Below are 21,504 nucleotides of genomic sequence, written 5' to 3'. Positions count from 1 at the left end.
TCTTGTTATTGCTAGGATCCTAGATGGGTGAGTTGTTGCCACATGAATAGTTCCATGGGCAGCTCTCTATGGTACAGGAGGCTCAATGAAGGTCTGGTAAATATTAGTTGTCCAGAATAATTTTATTTGTCCTATTAGGTCAAAGAAGCCAAAGTGTTTCAGAGGTTCCAAGGGATCCCGTTCACTGGAGAGCTGGGCGTGCAAATAAGGACCTGATTCTGGACAACTGGTGGTACTATGTTCAGGAAGAAATTTATGCTGAATAGTAATAGTATTATTCATAGCAGTAGTAGTAGTATTTTATTAGGAAGCAAGAGTCTTCTTTCAATTCTATGTATACATTTCTTCCTGAACATAGTACTGCTACTTTTTTGCATTTTTGTGCATTTCCAAAGGTCCAATGAAGGGGCCCCCCTTAGAACTACCAACTATTCAGTTTCTTTTACTAAAGACAATGAAAAACAAATTGCATCCAAAAAATAATTTTTGAAGTTCTATCTTTCTTATTCCTCTACCTGGGTAAATAAAAATGTATACAATTTAGATTGCACGTTGTGATATTTTTAAATGTAAAGTCTGAGTTCATTTGCTGTGAGGATGAAGCCATGAAAGTTGATATGCCAAGCTATTCCTTGAGTAGCATTTTGTAAAAATAGTGATGTTGTGTTTTATACAAATTTACACTGGAAAATAGCGCAAAAAATAAAAATAAATAATGTTAACGATAATAAATAATAATAAATAATTTATAGATTTATGATGTAGATATTAATTGTGTGAGTTTTGAGCCCAATTTGGGTGATTCGCTGATGGGACAAATTTTGATGTTATATGTATGGTAAAGGGTTCTTTGGCATACCTTTCAAAAAGTATCACTGCACTAGAAAAGTGTCATTAAAAGCTTACTTTTATTTCCAACTGTAAGGTTAAATTCAGCACATTGGTTTCTGTACATAAATTAGTTATAGGGCTAGATTGAGAATATAAGTTTGCAGGTGGATACAATAGATTTGTTAGTAAGCCCTCATCACTGCTTGTCTTGCATCTTCACAAAGTGGGTCTAGTAGTCCATCACCTCCTGCAAAAGACAAATTGTAGCACAGAGAAACTAGTCACTGATTATTTCTATTTGTTTTGTGTAAATTTAATGTAAGCTGTACATAAATTACAAAAAATACCTTGGTTTTGCCATGAATAAAAAAAAATCTCCAGAACTCCATTATGTGATCCAAAGCTGGCCATACACGGTCAGTTGTTTTTATTTAATTCAACCCCTTGACTAAATGAAAAAAAGCTAACAGGTTCATCCATCCAGCAAATTAGGTGGATGGAAGTATCACCTCCCTAGGACATTGTATTTTGACAGCAGTACCTAAACTTGGTGGTGGGGCTACTAAGAGGTCCATTTAAAAGCAGGAGTATGATCTTAGAAAAGGCAAAAAATAAAAAAGCACATTTATAAAGCACAGCTTTTTAAAACAATTGAAGCACTATTGATTGGGGAAAAAAAGTTATGGAAATGTTCCTGTTAAAGCCATGGGATTTCTTTCATGGAATGTTCTCTGCATTATGATGCAGAGAACACTCTGATGGTACTACTCCACAATGTGCCCTGCATTTTATGAATGGCACTTAAAGTGGTTGTAAAAGCAGAAGGCTTTTTTTTATCATAATGCACTCTATGCATTAACCACTTCAGCCCCGGAAGGATTTACCCCCTTCCTGACCAGAGCATTTTTTGCGATACGGCACTGCGTCGCTTTAACTGACAATTGCACGGTCGAGCGACGTTGCACCCAAACAATATTGACGTCCTTTTTTCCCACAAATAGAGCTTTCTTTTGGTGGTATTTGATCACCTCTGCCGTTTTTATTTTTTGCGTTATAAACAAAGAGCGACAATTTTGAAAAAAAAAGCAATATTTTTTACTTTTTACTATAATAAATATCCCCAAAAAATACATATATAAAAAAAATTCTTTCTCAGTTTAGGCCGATATGTATTCCTCTACATATTTTTGGTAAAAAAAATTGCAATAAGTGTATTTTGATTGGTTTGTGCAAAAGTTATAGCGTCTGCAAAATAGGGGAAAGATTTATGGCATTTTTATTATTAATTTTTTTTTATTAGTAATGGCGGCGATCTGCGATTTTTATCGTGACTGTGACATTATGGTGGACACATCGGACACTTTTGACACTATTTTGGGACCATTGTCATTTATATAGCGATCAGTGCTATAAAAATGTACTGATTATTGTGTAAATGACACTGGCAGGCAAGGGGTTTAACACTAGGGGGCGATCAAGGGATTAAGTGTGTACTAGGAAGTAATTTTAACTGTAGGGGGGATTGCCTCACTAGAACATGACAGAGATCACTGCTCCCGATGACAGGGAGCAGTAGATCTCTGTCATGTTGCTAGGCATAACAGGGAAATGCCTTGTTTACATAGGCATCTCCCCATTCTGCTGCTCCACGGGCACGGACACAGAGTACGTGGCGCACGTGTGCCCACAATGCCGCGATTTAAAGTGGACGTACCTGTACTCCCATTTGCCGAGCCATGCCATTGTGCCGACGTATATATTCATGCGCTGGTCGGCATGTGGTTAAGATAAAAAAACCTTCTGTGTGCAGCAGCCCCCCTCAGCCCCTCTAATACTTACCTGAGCCCCCTCCCTATCCAGCGATGTTGTAGGAGTGTCTCGGCTGCCCAGAACTCCCCTCCTCAAAGGCTGAAACAGCAGCCATTGGCTCCCACTGCTGTTAAAGTCAGTCAGCCAATAAGGAGAGAAAGGGGACGGGCCAGGCTGTGGCTCTGTGTCTGAATGGACACAGGGAGCTGTGGCTTGGGTGCCCCTATAGAAAGCTGCTTGCTGTGGGGGCACTCAACAGGAGGGAGGGGCCAGGAGCACCGAAGAGGGACCAGAGTAGAGGAGGATCTGTGCTACTCTGTGCAAAACCACTGAAGAGCAGGTAAAAATAACAAACATGTTATACTTAACTAAAAAAAAACAAAAAAAAACGAGAATTTAGTTTCACTTCAAAATTCTGGCTCAGTGTTGTGTAAACACCGCAGTGTACTGTAAAGAGCAGATAGTGGTACACATTGCTCCATTCACTCCACAGCAAGCGCCAATTCACACTAGTGCGGTGACCAGTGTTATTTCACCCTGGAAAATGCAGGTCACCTCAAGGACAAACAGAAAACAATTGTTTGCTACACTCACTGGCCACTTTATTAAGTACACCTGTTCAATTGCTTGGTAACACAAATTGCTAATCAGCCAATCACATGGCAGCAACTCCATCCGCTTCTAGAACGTGGTGAAGTAGACTTGCTGAATTTCAAACCGAGCAGAATGGGCAAGAAAGGGGATTTAAGTGACTTTGAACGTGGCATGGTTGTTGGTGCCAGATGGGCTGGCCTGAGTATTTCAAAAACTGCTGATCTTCTGGGATTTTCACGCACAACCATCTCTAGGGTTTACAGAGAATGGTCCGAAAAAGAGAAAATATCCAGTGAACGTTAGTTGTGTGGAGGAAAATGCCTTGTTGATGTCAGAGGAGAATGGGTAGACTGGTTTGAGATGATAGAAAGGCAACAGTAATTCAAATAACCACTTGTTACAACCAAGGTATGCAGAATACCATTTCTGAACGCACAACACATCAAATCTTGAAGCAGATGGGCTATAGCAGCAGAAGACCACACTGAGTGCCACTCCTGTCAGCTAAGAACAGGAAACTGAGGCTACAATTTGCACAAGCTCACTAATATTGGACAATAGAGGATTAGATAAACACTGCCTGGTCAAATAAGTATTGATTTCAACTGTGACATTCAGATGGTATGGTCAGCATTTGGCATAAACAATATGAAAGCATGGATCCATCCTGCCTTGTATCAACAGTTCAGGCTGGTGGTGTGACATGGCCTACCTGAGTATTGTTGCTGACCATGTCTATCCCTTTATGACCACAGTGTACCCATCTTCTGATGGCTACTTCCAGCAGGATAATGCACCACGTCACAAAGCTCCAATCATCTCACCACTGGTTTCTTGAACATAACAATGAGTTCACTGTACTCCAATGGCCTCCACAGTCACCAGATCTCAATCCAATAGTGCATCTTTGTGATGTGGTGGAACAGTGGATTCGCATCATGGATGTGCAGCCGACATATCTGCAGCAACTGTGTGATGCTATCATGTCAATATGGACCACAATCTGAGGAATATTTCCAACACCTTGTTGAATCTATGTAATGAAGAATTAGGGCAGTTCAGAGGGCAAAAGGGGGTCCAACTCGGTACTAGCAAGGTGTACCTAATAAAGTGACCAATGAGTGTATATTTCCTATTCACAATGAAATGCAGCCCGAAGCTGCACTGCAGTGATATCTTAATAAAATGCAGGCAGGATGCATTTTATCGCAGTGCACTAGACAAGATCGCATGTCACTGTAAAGCAGCATGTTGCTGTACAGCGACATGAATGAAGTGTCACCTCAAATAAAGTTTGTACAAAAAAATTGTGCACATCGCCCCCTACCACCAGCTCACTGCAGCTGGAATGGATACCTGCCGCACAGTAATCGCTGTGGTTTTACTGTGAGGCAGCTGTCTGTTTAATATGAATGGGGCAAAATTTTCACATGCAGTGCTTCTTTGTGTCTTCCTCTTCATGAACAGAGTTACCAAAGAAGAATGCTTTGTGTGGGCTCTGGGTAATGGCTTGTATTAGCACAGGGATTCTAGAGTTCCACTGAACATGAGGATTCCTCCAAAAAGATTGCTAGGGGTTCATTGAGCAATGGAGAGTTTCTAATTCCCAGTAACCACTAATATCAGTTATATTTTTAGCTGGGTGTAAGGGGGAAGTTTTCCTACTGGTCAACAATGTAAGAGTGTCCTCCTTCCACTAACCATTATTATGAGGGGTCCTTCTCCCATTAATGTATTGGACCATTATACAGACTACAAATATAAAAGGGCACTTTTCCACTGGCCATCAATCTGAGGGGCACTGCAATTTTCCCTGTTGATGTTTCTTTTCTGGCCATTATAATTTTTTCCATTGTTCCAAGGTTGAGAAAGGCTGTATTATCACAAATACACATATTGGGCCTTATTTAGCAAAGTAACTATCATAAAATTGTGCATATTACCCTAGAGCAACAATGAAATTCAAAGATTATTAAATGTACAGAGATAAAAGACACTTTAAGAAATATTACATGTTTTTCTTACCAAAATCAAGATCTTTGATGTTGCACTGAAATACAGTCTCTCCATTTACCACAAGCTCCACAGCATTTCGATCTGGTATCTCTTCTAGAACAACACTATGTCCATCTGAGGCCAGCACAGCTGTCAATAAAATGTTCGATGTCAGTGTCATCATACATTAATAGCTGGACTGCTGGGGAGACTGAAACCACGGTAAAATGTTGTATGTGTTAGTCATTGTCATATACAGGTAAACATAGTGAGTAATGATACCTACAGAGTTTAATGATGATCTACTCTATTCAATAAAGTGTATCATTTAAATTAAGAGACTGAACTATTTATTCTATTATTACTTCGACTTTCTAGGGACAGGGATGACATTTACTTTTAATGAACAAACTGTGTAAGGAATGCAGCCCTTTCTTAAGGGAAAATTAAACAATCCATCCTCAGAAATTTTTTTCAATGTCAAAAGATCTCTAAAAGAAATAAAAGGCTTCTTGCATTCTCATTATCGCTAGTGTGTCAACACCTACACTGCTGATTATAACAAGTAGAGAAGTGCTCTAACAGGTTGTCTTACTTTGAAATTCTAGGCTTTGTACATAAAGGAGCTAGGATCGCTGTACAGCTAGATTTGCTTGGGAATAGGCACTCCTTATCACTAGACACCAGAGAAGATGACACTGTATACTAGCTAATACAATATCATTGACTATTGTTCTATCTCCTGTTACCATTATCTTTGCTGGACAGCTTGATGGGCATATAATTGTAAGAACAGTTTTATACAGGTTTTAGGGTAGGGCAGTATTAAAAACCCTGACAGGTTCCTATTGCTTTCTGTGGCCCTGTTAGGGAGCTTTACTCTCTCTGTTTTACTGATGACCATTGTTAACAAGACAGAAAGTTAGAAGAAATTTGCAATTTTAGAGTTTTCAGCAGAACAGCTCTATACATAAACTTTAACCACATACATTTATCAGAGTACAATATTTTTTACAACAGGTGTCCTTTAACTTTTAATCCACTATGAATTTATCATGCTCTTCAAGATTTTGATTGTTTACGAAAATGTTCTAATAGTACCAAGATATGATAATAAGTTATGGAGAAGTAGGTGCACACCCAAGAATGAAGGCATCCTTTACTACCTGTATAATTAAAGTGATTGTAATATGTTTGTTATTTTAATTTTAAAAAAATACAGTATACTTACCTATGACTAAGCACCGTGCCTGGTGTGAAACGCGTCAGCAGCTGTGCAGTTAGTCTGTACCCATTTGTGATGGTTTGATATCCATTTTTATACAATAAAGGTGAATTTTTTGGAGTGTGGCTATCCAGCTATTCATTTTTCCTATCACTCTTGTTGCAAACAGAGCCTGCACCCTGCTTGATCGTGGAGACAGCTGAATCTAGGAGAGGTAATTACCTGTGAGTGGTGAACTTCCTCATACTTACCTATACAATACCCTTGCACAGAGTGGCCTCAAACTTCTGACTTCTGGGGTCCCCCACTGGTGCTCTGGGCTCCTCCTCTTCTGTGTCTCCCCCCATAGCAAGCCGCTTTCTATGGAGGCAAATGTGCAGGCGCGCTCCCAAACTGGGATGTGTATGTCCATAGACAAACATAGTGCAGCTCAGCCCTGCCCTCCCCTGCTCCCTCCTCACTGGATTTGATTGACAGGAACAGGAGTCAATGGCTTCTGCTGCTATTACAAAGCATGTGAGACCAGAAAGAGGGGAGAGAAGCCGGGCACAATGCTGGATCGATGCAGGAGTCAGGTAAGTGATGGAAGAGGGGGAGGGGAACAGACAGTGGAAGTTTTTTTTACCTTAATACAGAAAGTGCATTACGGTAAAAAAAAAACCTTTAGCCCGGGTTCACACTATAACGGGGCTGCGGATCGCACAGGGGCGTTGTGCGTCCCTCTTCCCCATTTCAGGGACCAATCAGGGCCAATTCTATGCCTGAATTCGGCCCTGAAACGGAGCCAAAGATGCATGGCGTTTTTGTGCAGTGCGCTCCGCAGTCGCCCCGGAGATATGTCAACCGGCTCCATAGGGAGCCAGTCACATTCTCCTGCTATGCAAATTAGATGCGGGTAAAGGCACATCTAATTCGCATAGGTGTGAACCCGGGCTTAGTGTTTAGAACCACTTTAAACTGCCAGTCTACTGCTACAACATTGGGATTAGGACCCATATTAGGCTGAATTAGTCCTTTATTTCCACATCCACAGCAATAAACTTTTTCCCACTTTAAATGGAACAAATATGCCTTGGTAAATCAACAATAAAAGATATGTCCTCACTTTACAAAAAAAAATCATTAAATAATTTCTAGAAGTGACCACTGTGTTGAAAACCGAATGGGTTCTTGTTTAGTAAAAATGTAACTAACAAATAATCAAGCTTTTTACATTAAGAAAATGAGTCAATTAGGTATGAAAGCAATATAAAATCCATTTGTTTAAATTGTATCTTGGAATCAGATCAGGATAACAGTTTTAAAAGGAATCCTTTTAGCCTTTACAGCATAATACATGTGGTATATCATAGCTAGTATGAAGATTAACTCCATTTTAAATCATTGCCTCCAGTGCTGTAATATTATATTACTTATACATAATTTACAGAATCTATAAACCACATATACTCAAGGAAAAATTGAATGTATAGGGATAAAGTAGTGATTTTGCCAAACTTGATTCAGTAGTGAAATTGATGATTTTGCATTTAATGAAGCTTCATAAAAAGTAGCCTCTGATTTTGTCACGTGGCACTGCGCAGTGACATTTGCTTTGTAAAAGGTTCCCCTTTAATGCTAAGAGCACACAGTACTCCTAGTTGTGAGACCCTGTAGTATGTACCAACATAGAAAAATGCCACTGATATAAGGGTAAATTCAGAAAGCTTTAACACAAAGAAGTTTTTAATTTCAGCCTTGTGACTGTCATTTTCAACCACTTCAGCCCCAGAAGGATTTACCCCCTTCCTGACCAGAGCATTTTTTGCGATACGGCACTGAGTCGCTTTAACTAACAATTGCGCGGTCGTGCGATGTTGCACTCAAACAAAATTGACATCCTTTTTTTCCCCACAAATAGAGCTTTCTTTTGGTGGTATTTGATCACCTCTGTAGTTTTTTTGCGCTATAAACAAAAAAAGAGCGACAATTTTGAAAAAAAAATATCTTTTACTTTTTGCTATAATAAATATCCCCCAAAAATATATAAAAAAACAATTTTTTTTCTCAGTTTAGGTCGATATGTGTTCTTCTACATAGCGCCCACAATGCCCCGATTTAAAGGGGACGTACCTGTACGCCCATTTGCTGAGCCCTGCCATTGTGCCGACGTACATCGTCGTGCACTGGTCGGCTAGTGGTTAAATCTCACTGGACTGGCGTTCCAGTACAGCAGTCAACCTAATGAAAAAGGGCCCTCAAATGGGCTTTTTGGAAACTTTTGCTTCAACCAGTTGGCTGCAGTGCTGATCATGTATTCTGAAGGCAGAGGAGTCTGCTGTCAGAATACAATAGTGCAGCAGGGAGGATTCCTCCATCCACCTCAAAGGTATGGGGGAATATATTCAGTTTATTTTCAATCAGCCCACTGGCATGTATGGCCAAGCCTGAGACTATGTAATAATTAGCTAATGCGATCACTGGGACTTGACAAATATATGTATTTCCTTCAGAACAAAGCAATTGATCTTCATGTCACTGTTGACATGATGAAAGAATTTGTTGATAAGCAAAGGCATGTAATCATGCTTATGGGGCTTTGTTGATAAGCAAAATCATGTGATCACTATGACAGCAATAAGGGGTCCAGGATAGTTAAAAGGGACCCTCAGGTGCTATAAATCTCACTGCACCTTAAATACCACCAGAAACATGCTTGATTTTACTTTCCCCATTGACTCCAATACATTTTGCCTAATGGTAAAATCACTAAAGTTTTCCCAACACTTGTGGCCGATATTTTGACAAAGTGAAAACTCCCAATTTCACCTATCGCCATGTCTTTATGCACAAAATTTTTGCTGCCTAGAAAATCTGATCTATTTTTGCAATCGTTCCAAAAGTTTAAGACAGGGCTCAAAGTTTCAAGTCCTGAGCTACTATACAGGCCTTAAGAGATACTCCCACCAGTTTTCCCACCCAACCCCTAGACTGCCCCACCCCTAAACACGCCCTCGTAAATTATCTCATGAAATTACACTGTTAAATGTTTTATGCAGAATTGTTACAAAAAAATTTTTTTAACAACAATATTAACATAAAGCATATCAGTATCCATCAGTGCACCCTCATCACTGTTCATCAGTGCAGCCTCATCAGTGCTCCTCAGTGCAGCCTTATCAGTGCCCATCAATGCAGCCCCATCAGTGCAGCATATCAGTGCAGCCTCATCAGTGCCAGTCAGTGCAGCTTACCAGTGCCCATCATCGCCACCTCATCAGTGGCCATCAGTGAAGCATAGCAGTGATGTCCTATCAGTGCAGCTTATTAGTGACCATCAGCGCACCCTAATCAATGGCCATCAGTGCAGCCTCATCAGTGCAGCATCAATGCCCATCAATGCAGCCTCATCAGTGCCCATCAATGCAGCCTATCACGGCATGGGGATCACAGGGAGGAATTGGCAGGAGAGCCAGTTAGATCACACAGAGAGGATCTCCCGCTGCGATACAGCTTGGATCTGAAACGCTGGCTACTATCAAAGTCCCGCCTCCTGGACCAGCTCCTATGATAGACAGCACACTGATTAATTTTTCCGGTATTGGACCAGTGTGCTGTCTATCATAGGAGGTGGGATTTTGTTTGACAGCAGCCAGTGTTTCAAATCCAAGCTATGTCACAGCAGGAGATCCTCTCTCTGTGTGATTCGGCTGGCTCTCCTCCCGACAGTTTACTGGCTGATCGCTTCTGGCAGAAGCAGGGCGGCCTTTTTTACAGGGCATAAGAGCAGCCGCTCTGATGCAATCAGCCAGAAAACTTTCGGCTCAGTTCGCCTTCTCCTGCACACTCAGCAGGCAAAATGCTAGCAAGCGTGTGGAAATTTTGAGGGCTGGTTTAAAATATATATGGATTATATAAATGTTTTTTGGTATATATGGATTAAAGGATGGTTGCACCAGTATTGTTTTGTAAGGCTTTCCTGTTTTATTTTTACCTTGTAAAAACACACTTTCTGTCCCTTTATGTCTATGCTTTTTTCTCCACTGTATCTATGGGGGCAGCCAAGGTTGTCAAACAGGCTGGACTTCAAACACATAATCTACCTAATTAACGTGTTGCGCCCTTGTACACACATTCAAAAAAACATTAAAGGTAATACAAAGTCCAATATAACAATAAATCATGAGTCCATTAGTTAAAAATAGTGCACATATACACTCGTGAATCATAAATCCACTGGTGCCCAAAACTTCTTTTGCCTTCACCGACCACCACTTAACATGAACACCATCTCAGCGTGCTTACCAGAGTATAAGACCCTGCATTACAGAGGTGAAAAAACGCTTATCATTAAAAAGTAACTCCACTTTTGTTAAGAAAAAAACATCCCCCCTGTGTGATCAATGTACATTGCAAGGATTTTTACAAACTTTGTTGCAGATTCCTACCTTTTGTTATTTTGAAGAAATCCCTGTGTGTTTGTATCCATATGGGAAAGTGAATCTAATGGGAGTGGTTTCATAATTATCAATCAGCTGCAGCATCTCCTGGGCACTAATGAGGAAAGCTGCTGGGCCTGCATTCCTTTAGACTTGTTCCTATTGGGAATATCTCACCAAAAATGACATTTTTGTTGCAGGTGATGCCTGATATCTGATTCGTATCTTAGTGTAGACTTCTGGGAAAAACAGTGAGCCAATCACACTAGTAGGAAATTATGTTTCTATGGGGCGTTCTGTGTACAGAACACCTCTAGGTAGCCATATTGCATTGCATTTTTAGAAAATTAGAGCGCTGCAGAAAGGTAATTTTTAATAATATTCAATTACAATATTACATGTGTTGCAATTGTAAAAGCTATATTATTTTTTCTTTATTTGCTATTTTTTTCCCCACGAAAGTGAAGTTACCATTTACATCCTCCCTGCTGGTAGTGCAAGGAATATCACAGCATGAAGTTAGCGTTTTGGAAAACATCCACTCTAATACCGAGGAGGACTACTACTCTTCTCTGCTTCCAGCACTTAATGCAATAAGTCCAAGACAAGAGAAAGGAGAGAAGGAGGCCCCACAGCATAGTATACTAGGATCCTTTTATTTAAAATATGTAATATTATACTCACACGCAGTGCAGCCACCACATCACACACCACAAGGCTGCTCAGCTGCACTATATTAAAGCTGGCCATACCATGTTCAATTTTCTTGTACAATTTTCCTTTAGATTTACCAAAAACAATATACATATTTATCGGCGTATAACACTCACTTTTTTTCCCCTAAAATCAGGGGAAAATCGCGGGTGCGTGTTATACGCCGGTCCCCTGCGATCCTCCACTGACTCTGAGCGATCGCCGGCCACCGATAGATAGCCGAGTGTACTCGGCTAGGTTCGGCTAGCTCTGCTCACAGTCACACCCAGTCCCGCCCTATGATGGACATAACACAGGGACTGGGCATGACTGTGAGCGGAGCTAGCCGAACCTAGCCGAGTACACTCGGCTATCTGTATATGGGCGGCGCTCGGCTCCGCTCAGTCATGCCCATCCCAGGCGGGACTACGAGAGGAGCTGAAAGTGGCCGAGAGCCGCCGAGGACCGGCTCTGTGTGTCTCGGCGGCGCCATTTTCAAACTGCAGTGACACTGGCAAGTCACTGCAATTTAACTGCAGCCTGGGCAAGACTGCAAATTGACACTTACAAAGCTGCTAATGGACAATAATAAAACAGGAGATGGGCACTGACAAGGCTGCAAGGCTGCAAATGGACACTGATAAGGCTCCAAGGCTGCAAATGACTGTAGGGCTGCAAATGACACCAAGGCTGCAAATGACACTGGACAAGCATGCAGATGGATGCTGTGCAAGGCTGCAGATGACACTGACAAGGCTGCATTGATGGGCATTTAAATGTAAGTTTTTTCCTTAAAACTTTGTATTCCTCAAAATTCCCTCCTAAACTTGGGGTGCGTGTTATACGCCGGCACGTGTTATACGCCAATAAATACGGTAATATAAGGTCAAAACTAAACAACTTTCAACTGTATTCAATTAGCAGGCCCTTGCACTACATAGTTTAAGGTAAATCTAAAGAAAAATTGTAGAAGAAAGTTGAGCATGTATGACCAGCCTAAGTTATAGTTTTGCAGTTCAGGTGTGCTTTAAGATCCTGTTTGTAAAATATCTATTCTAACATATTCAAAATGTTTTTAAAACTTGCTTTACCATAACCAGCTCTAATTCAGCTTGGCAAATTTGGGTTTAAACAATTTAATTTGTCATAGTCAAATGAATATTTTTTTTTTTAAATGTTACCCTTTCACCTACTGGAATAATTTTGTACCACTGTAACATTATAACAAAAGTTGTTAGAAAAGGACATCCAAATTAGTCACAGTTTTATGAATTAATTAATTTGTCTGATACAGAGAAAATAGTGAAAAACACTTGTTTATTATTGATGACAAAATAATGAAATGAAATAAAAAAAACACATAAATATGTTTCTCTAATTAGCCTAATCACTTTGTGTCCTCTGTAACATTGGCATGTGTCCACTCCTCGTCATTTAATTAGCTCTTCAGAATGAAATCAAACTGTGAAAATATGATTACAGATTTAACACAGCATCTGAGGTAAATTGTGTAGACCAAATCTCAGCAAGCCATCTCATTACCAAGACATTTTCCATAGGCTTCCAACACAAGTTTGACATAAGTTTTTTTTTTGTATTAACTAGTGCAAACTATATCAAATAGCCTTTAGGAACAATTTGCCTTTGAGAAGCTTTGGTATAGGGCGTACACACGGTCGGACTTTGTTCGGACATTCCGACAACAAAATCCTAGGATTTTTTCCGACGGATGTTGGCTCAAACTTGTTTTGCCTACACACGGTCGCACAAAGTTGTCGGAATTTCCAATCGCCAACCACGCGGTCACGTACACCACGTGCGACGAGACTAGAAAAGGCCGGTTCAGAACCAAGCGCGGCACCCTTTGGGCTCCTTTTGCTAATCTTGTATTAGTAAAAGTTCGGTGAGAGACGATTCGCGCTTTTTCAGACTCGTGGCTTTCAGATCGTTTTCTGCCATTCAGTTTGTGCTTGTGGGTTTGTATCTGCTCTTCAGTGCATGCAGTCAGTTCGTATCAGAGTTTTCTGTGTGATCTTGCCTGCTCGTTGCTGTTTTTCAGGTTGCTCTTCACAGGCCTTGCTGTTCTTCAGTGTGTTCTGTTACTTCGTTCTGAGCAGCCGACCGTTTTCTAGCCATGTTTCGTATGTGTACTCCTCGTAGAGTTCGTGCTGTGTGGGGGCTTGGTGTTGGGGTCCTGACCTTGACACAAGTCCAGTCCATGAACAGGGTGGGGAGGAGTTCATGGACCAAGAATTGGTTGCTTCAGCGTGACCAGTTCTCTCATATGCCTTTGCTCCGTGAGATCCGTGAGAATAATCCTGATGATTTCAGGAACTTTCTCAGGATGACGGACCCCGGATTTCACCGTCTGCTGGCTTCGCTGACCCCCTATATCAGCAGGCAGGATACCTGCATGAGGCAAGCCATCACTCCGGAGCAGAGGTTGGTCGCTACCCTGCGGTATTTGGCCACAGGGAGAAGTCTGCAGGACCTCAAGTTCTCGACAGGCATCTCCCCCCAGGCTCTGGGGATCATTATCCCAGAGACCTGTTCTGCCATCATACAGGTCCTGCAGAAGGAGTATATGAAGGTAAGATTTTTATCCTTTTATATCACATTTTATTGTCTTTAATGTTTGATAATATATTGTATTTCTTTCCTCATTCCCTAATTACCATGCTTGTAATATGCTGTGAATGTCCCCTTTGTCCTCATGCATGCTGCATTTTTATATAATTATTATTTAAGGTCCTTCATACATATTTGCCCTTCAATAACCTCCCCAGCATGGTGTCTCCTGCCCCTATATTCACCTCATGTAGTCACTTAACAATGTATTTTATCAGCTCTATTAGTAGTGCTTTACCCCAAACACCCCCTAAAATGTTTGGAAATGTTATTTTTGATTTAAATTCAGGCAGAGTGCCAGAGGCTTTTTTTTGTGGTGTCCCAAAATAATTTTTAGTAACCCTCCCTCCCCCAACTGCTAAGTCAGCTGATCCCAATTCTCTATCCTCAATCATCTATCTGCTGACTTTGCCAAACCCATACACACTATACCCACCTCTTTACTGGTCAGATTTATGGATGAATTCCCCAAAGCATGTAGTGCAATGGCCTGCCTGTATACTTTCCAATGGTACTGTTTCAAGTTTTTGTATCCTATTATTATCTTGATAGGTAATAGCAGAATGTCCAAATGTCCTCAAATGTGTACAGTGTGTATTTATATCTTTGTATTCAGACACTTCTTACCTGTCCAGTGGGCTGCCAATAGTGTAACTAAGGAGGGGCTGTTCCAAGTAATACCCATTATTTAGCCATTCATCTCTCAATGAAGTGAAGAGGGTTACCTGTCCAAGATTTACACACACCCCCTATAATGTTAGAAATGGCCCATGAGAGGGGGGGAGGGGGAATATGATAGGTGTACCTTATACTTTGGCCTTGTTAAATTCCCCTTAATAAATGCTATCTGGAGGTTGCCCCATAATGTTTGTGTCTAATCTGCTTGCCATGTTTCAGAGTAAAAATAGTAATGTTTATTGTTTTTTCCTCAACAGTTTCCTTCCACGCCACAGGAATGGCAGACTGTGGCCTCCCACTTTGCCCAGCGGTGGGACTTTCCTAACTGCGGAGGGGCAATTGATGGGAAACACGTCCACATCGTCCCACCACCCAACTCGGGGTCGTACTATTATAATTACAAGAGGTTTAATAGTATAGTGATGTTGGCGGTGGTGTCGGCTAATTACGACTTCTTGTATGTGGACGTGGGGAAGAATGGCCGGATGTCCGATGGTGGAGTCATCGCCCAGACGGAATTTTACAGGCGTCTCCAGAATGGCAGCCTGGACTTGCCAGCTCCAGAGGACAATGTGGAAGGACTCCCATTTGTGTTCGTTGCTGATGAAGCATTTGCGCTGGGGGACCACCTGATGCGGCCATTCCCAATGAGGACCCTCACCCCGGAACAGAGGGTTTTTAATTACCGGCTGGCCAGAGCCCGAAGAGTGGTGGAGAACACATTTGGAATCCTGGCCAGCCGGTTCCGCCTATTTCTGACACCTATCCATATGGCGGAGTATAAACTGAACCATATAATACTTGCGTGCTGTGTTCTCCATAACTTTTTACGGAAACATTCGGCCAACTATGCTGGCTCAGTTGGGCCTGAGGCTGGAATCCTACATCAAACCACACTGACGGCGCTTGAAAGTGGCCGTCCTGGCTTGCCCTCCCTGAGTGCCCGTGATGTCCGGTTACGCTACCTGGAGTTCTTTGCGGGTAGGGGGGCTATCAATATGCCAGACAATATGTGAAGCCTTTTTCAAATAAAAAAAAAATCTTTGTGGACATTTACTGCTTGTGTTTGTTTGAGCTGACCCTGACAGAAATGTGTGGAGTCCAGAAAATGTCGTGATTGTGTAACCTTATACAAAGCACTGTTGGCTGTTATTTACTAAATGCAAAAACACATTTCACTACAAGTGCACTTGCAACTGCACTGAAACTGCACTTGTAGTGTAAAGTGGATTTGCCCTTAGAAAATAAACCACCATTTTCTCATAAAACAACAATTACATCACCCCAAAAGTGTTGTAGCGTTGAGACAATAATCCACACATTCTTGATTAACAATCTTTTTAATACCTGCACAATCACATGTGCATTTACCAAAGGTTTTGCTGACAAACCAACATGTTTGTTGTATAACAATTTTTATGGTGGCATTATCCCAAATCAAAATGTCCATTTTATAGAAAACAGGCCTGCGTAAAACCAACAAGACACAAATCTTGATCTTACAAAGTTCACATTTGGTAGAACTTGAAGGCAATATCAGACATGAGTATTTAGGAACTGTGTTTGATATTGCGTTCAGATGGGGGGAAGTCACCCCAGGAAAAGCCAAATTTGGAAGATGCACACAAATTGCCCAATGTCAACATTTGCTACCTGCCATCACGGGGGATCAAGGGATGTGTTTTGGGGGAGCAAGCCCTTTCTCAACGCTACTTTATTATTGAGGAAGGGGTTGCACCCCCAAAACGCGTCCATTGATCTCCCATGATGGCAGATAGCACATGTTGACACACTGTGTGCATCCTCCAAATTTGGCTTTGGGAAAAATCACAAAAAACATTTAGCACATTGTAGCACACAAAAGAAGAAAGTGATTTTGAGGGGTTTTAAACTCGCCCCAAAACATCAATGATGTTTTTATATTTTGGAATAACATCATTGATGTTTTGCTTGATGATTTCCAATTGTAAATTACACCCCATGATCTCCCCGATCAGGATCTGGGCACTTTCGGATGTGAAAGGATCTTCATCCACAACATCACGATCACCTAAAAAGAGAGGAAACCCAAAATAAATTTGGTTTAAAAAATTGCCGCCATCCATCTCTTATCTGAGCCTGTGGTCGCAGACACTCACCTGTTGTGGTGACTAGTTCCACCACGTCTTCTTCCTCCTGCTCAGATTGTGTTGGGTGGATTTCCCCTTCTTCCAGAGGGGGGGGGGGGGGCTCTGGTCTCCTCAAATGAGGGGTGTCCTCCGAGTCTTTTCTCCCCTATGTCAAACAAAAATGGTATAATTAGCACACAGATATTTAATGTCAGAACTATAAAGATGAAACATTGCTTGGAAGTGGGGTACAATTATCTATTTTAGCAGAGTTCCAAGATGTAATTTTTTTAATGCCCTTTGTCAACCTGCAATACTTTATCTGTTTAGTACAAGCTTCACCGATGGAGACCCCCCTATAGTATACACTGGAGCACCTGTGTGGCCCCCCCTAATAAAAATGGTGTTCTTGTGTCCCACACTAGTGCTCCAGTGTCCAGATGTGAAAACAGCTGCTCTGTGTCCTCTCCTTACACAGAATCTAGTTTGCATTTCATTCTGGTAACAAAGCCATCTACACAACCCAATTCTTTTAAGACAAGTATAGGGCGTCAAAATGGTGGCCAAATGCATATGGGCTAAACAATGGTATTTTATATTTGGAACGAAAAATGTTTGATCCGAACGAATAATGTGCCCATGAACATGAAAGTTGCCAATTTAAACTGTACAACAGTTCCTAAAAGCACATGGAGCAGCACGAACGTAATAAACACAAAAAGAATAGGAACACAGCACAACTACTTACTTTTTTGCAGCACTCTCCGGATCTTTCTGTACTGCTCATGTTCTCGTAATTTCAGGTCCGACCACCGCTTCCTGAGCTGATCTTTCGATCGTCGTACCCCGATTTTCCGGTGCAGACTCCTGACCACTTTCGCCATGATCTTGGCCTTTCGGATATTGGGGTTGGGGTAAGGCCCATACTTTCCATCATAGTCGGCCTCCTTGAGGATGTCCACCATCTCCAACATCTCCCCAAAGGACATATTTGAGTCCTTAAATCTCCTTCTGGATCGGGACGTTTCAGGCTCCGGCCTTTCCTCCTCCTCCTCCTCGTTGCTCCAATTATCACGATCATGCTGTCTATCCGCCATATGCTCTTCCCCCACTGCGCTGAACGAAAAGGGGCGGGGAATAGACTAGAAAGAACGTCAGGGGCGGGCGGAGTTATACGCATGCGCAGTGTGTATAAAGCGTAACACACGTGCGTCTTACGTACGATCTGTGAGCGGAGGAAGGAGCATCGGAGACGCCGATGGTGATAACGAAGGTAAGATCTAAACTTGCGCCTATACTGCTTCGAAATGGAAGCCTATATTGTAACAAGATTAGGGGAGTTTTGCCTGACATTAGGGTTTGTCTTGTGTTGTGTCTTGCAGAGAAAATGGATGGGTTCAACGACCACAATTTCCTGCCCCTGTTCATAGACAAGTACAGGGAGCTGCCCTGTCTGTGGCAAGTGAGACACCCCCACTATAACCACAAACAAAAGAGGCAGGCAGCGCTGGAGAAACTGCTGGAGTTGGTGAAGCTGGTGGTCCCCACAGCAACCATCCCTTATTTAAAAGCTAAAATTGGTGGCCTGAGGAGCACTTATCTTAGGGAGCGCAAGAAGGTCACGGATTCCCAGAGGTCCGGAGCTGCAGCAGATGACGTTTATGTCCCCAGGCTGTGGTACTATGAGAGACTGCGATTTCTGTCAGACCACACTGAAGTCAGGGAATCCCTCTCTACTCTTCCTTCCACGCTTCCTTCCACCCCAGCCGAGGCTTCCGATGTCCAACCTGGGCCTCCCAGCCAGGAAGAAGTGGAGGAGCCCAGCTGGAGTCAGGTATAGCATTCTTCTACAGATTTCTGGTCAATAAATAAATGATGTTTACTAGATGTTATTATTGATCATTAATTGATGATTGAAAAAAGTGTTTTACATATCAATACACAGTAGTGGGCACCCAAAATTGTGACAAAAATGAAAAATGCTGGGCTCAGAAGGATAGTCTGTTATATTTGTTAACATTCAATTTGCAGCAGTCAGGAGGTGAAAATTGTGTGTGATTGATGAAAACAATACTAAAACTATGTCCCTTTTTCATACACGGGAAGACCTCAGCCAGGAAGAGGCTGTGGAATGTGGCAGTCAGGAGGAGGCGGGGATTAGTGGCAGCCAGGAGGAGGCGAGGATTAGTGGCAGCCAGGAGGAGGCGGGGCTAAGTGTCAGCCAAGAGAAGCCTGGGACCAGTCGCAGCCTGACTGAGTCTCAGGTCCCTCCCCTCCGCCTTCCATACAAAAGGGCCAGGAAGGCCACTCCGAGTCCCGTGCAGGATTCAGCGCTCAGGCTGATCCAGGAGGCTTCTGCGTCCCTACGAGCCTTCCCCAGTCCTGAAGAGGCCTTTGCCTGCATGGCTGCCACCAAATTGCAGGGCATGCAGGAGGGTCAACGCAAGCTCTCTGACGACCTGATTTATAAAGTCCTACGTAAGGGGTTGAGTGGGGAACTAACACCCAGGACGGATGTCATTGAGATCGACGATCCTCCTCCTCCTCCTCCTCCTGCTGCCACAACTCCACCACCACAGCCACAGTGTGGAAGGAGGCGTGGAAAGAAGACCAAAGAGTGATGACCCTGGGTTCAATCTGGTCTGACAGAAGATGCAGTCTCTCGTATGACCACAGCCTGGGGACACAGATGTCATCTGCTGCTGTTCATGATCTCTGGGACTTCTGGACCACACTGCCCTCCCTTAGATAAGGACTCCTCAGGCCACCAATTTTGCTTTTAAATAGTTGATGTCTGCCCTGGGGGTCCAAGGCTTCACCCACTTCTGCAGTTTCTTCAGCTTTGCCTCCCTCTTTGTTTAGTTGTGAGCCCTTAATAAAATTTTTTAGGTAAATTCTACTCTCCTGTGTGTGTTTTCATCCAAAAAGGACAGTTTGTTGGTGAGTATTCAGGTACATTTCTAAAGTACAATGTGAAATTAACAAGGGACAACAACACCAAACAATCTCCTACAGATTAAATAGAACAACATATCAATGGTGTTGTGGGAACTTGTCACAAAAAACACACACAAACATTTTCGGGAGTACAAATCAAAATTGCAAAAAAAAAAATAAAATAGAAACACAAAAAAAGAATCTACATTAAAGCCAAAAAAATATAAAAAAATATACAAAAATATGTTGTCAGATGTGAGAAATCAAAATATATTGATGGAATCCCGATAAATAGTAACGAAAGAAGTTTGTGAGAAGTGTGTGTGAATATGAGCAGCAAAACGACTTAATTCTTGTCACATTATAAAGAAGAAGAGAGTGCGCTGTATTAAACCATTTTGAACATTGCAGCGTGACGAAAGTGCTGTATCCATTGCGAACGCTAAGTTTACCAGAACGAGCTGTCCCGTCTCGGAATTTCTTCTGAGCATGCGTGGCACTTTGTGCGTCGGAACAGGCCACACACGGTCGGAATTGACGCAATTGGATTTTGTTGTCGGAAAATTTTATCTCCTGCTGTCCAACTTTGTGTGTCGGAAAATCCGATGGAAAATGTCCGATGGAGCCCACACACGGTCAGAATTTCCGACAACACGCTCCGATCGGACATTTTCCATCGAAAAATCCGACCGTGTGTACGGGGCAGTAGTCTTAATGAATAAGGTAGTGCAAAGGACAATGAAAAAAACGATAACAAACAGATTGTTTTTAGTTTTTATCAAGTTCTATTAGTCAGAAAAATGTTACGCTCAGATATTTTGACCATACAAGATTGTGTCATCTGTGGGATGGGGGATGGGTGAGATTATCGGAAAAATGAACATATAGTCCAAAATTCAGGGGAAAATCAGAAAGTCAATGATTGAAATAAAAGGGACTTCTGATCAGAAAGTGTAGCGGTATGTCCACCACTTGGTTACTTAGCAATCCGCCAATCACCCTGCTGCCAGACCCCATCTATCAGTTAAGACAATGAACAGTCATTTGCACAGTTTTGTTACATTTATTTCAGGATACAACTTGGCTGGGAGAAAGGACGATATGAGATGCCCATAGCATTTAGCACACATGGGAGTAAGTCACACAACCTTCAAGTCACAAGCAAGTCCCAAGTTACTGTGGCGAAAAGCAAACAAGTCAAGTCGAGTCCCTGCTAGAAGTCAAGCAAGTCAAGTCATTTATTTTGGTCAAGTCACAAATTAAGTCAAAATACTGATCTACCCCATTTCCACCTTTAAATGAGTTAGTCAGTTTTCAGGAAAGGTTTTGTTTTATTTTCAACATTAACAAAACTGCTTAGTGCTTTTTTCTTGGCATATTAAAGAAACACTTTGAATGCCCAAACAGCAGACAAGGAGCAGAACACTCAGCAATTAAAGCGGGGTTCCACCCAAATTTTGAAAAATATCTGTATGTATTCTCTTCCTTGCCTAGATGCTGACATGCCGTTTAAAAAAATTTAAATCGCCGTAATTACCTTTTATTTTTCTATTCTTCTTTGCACTTCCTGGTTCTCCTCCCGTGGGAG

At 42.0% G+C, this 21,504-nt stretch overlaps 1 protein-coding gene across 1 annotated transcript in view; it reads right to left on the bottom strand.

Annotated features, from left to right (window-relative positions):
* Positions 1–889: 889 nt before the first annotated feature.
* LG08H10orf53 (linkage group 08 C10orf53 homolog) overlaps positions 890–21,504 on the bottom strand; it is a 62,725-nt gene continuing 42,110 nt past the window's right edge. Inside the window, exons 2-3 of the mRNA XM_073595200.1 lie at positions 5,260–5,379; positions 890–1,078 (exon numbers count right to left, since the gene is read on the bottom strand). Of these exons, the coding sequence (XP_073451301.1) occupies positions 1,014–1,078; positions 5,260–5,379 (185 nt within the window). The 3' untranslated portion in view covers positions 890–1,013. The remainder of the gene's footprint in view (positions 1,079–5,259; positions 5,380–21,504) is intronic.

The sequence above is a fragment of the Aquarana catesbeiana genome, linkage group LG08, assembly GCF_042186555.1.
Source record: "Aquarana catesbeiana isolate 2022-GZ linkage group LG08, ASM4218655v1, whole genome shotgun sequence".
NCBI lineage: Eukaryota > Metazoa > Chordata > Amphibia > Anura > Ranidae > Aquarana > Aquarana catesbeiana.
The sequence above is the reverse complement of the archived record's forward strand: the minus strand, read 5'-3'. Positions and strand labels throughout refer to the sequence as shown.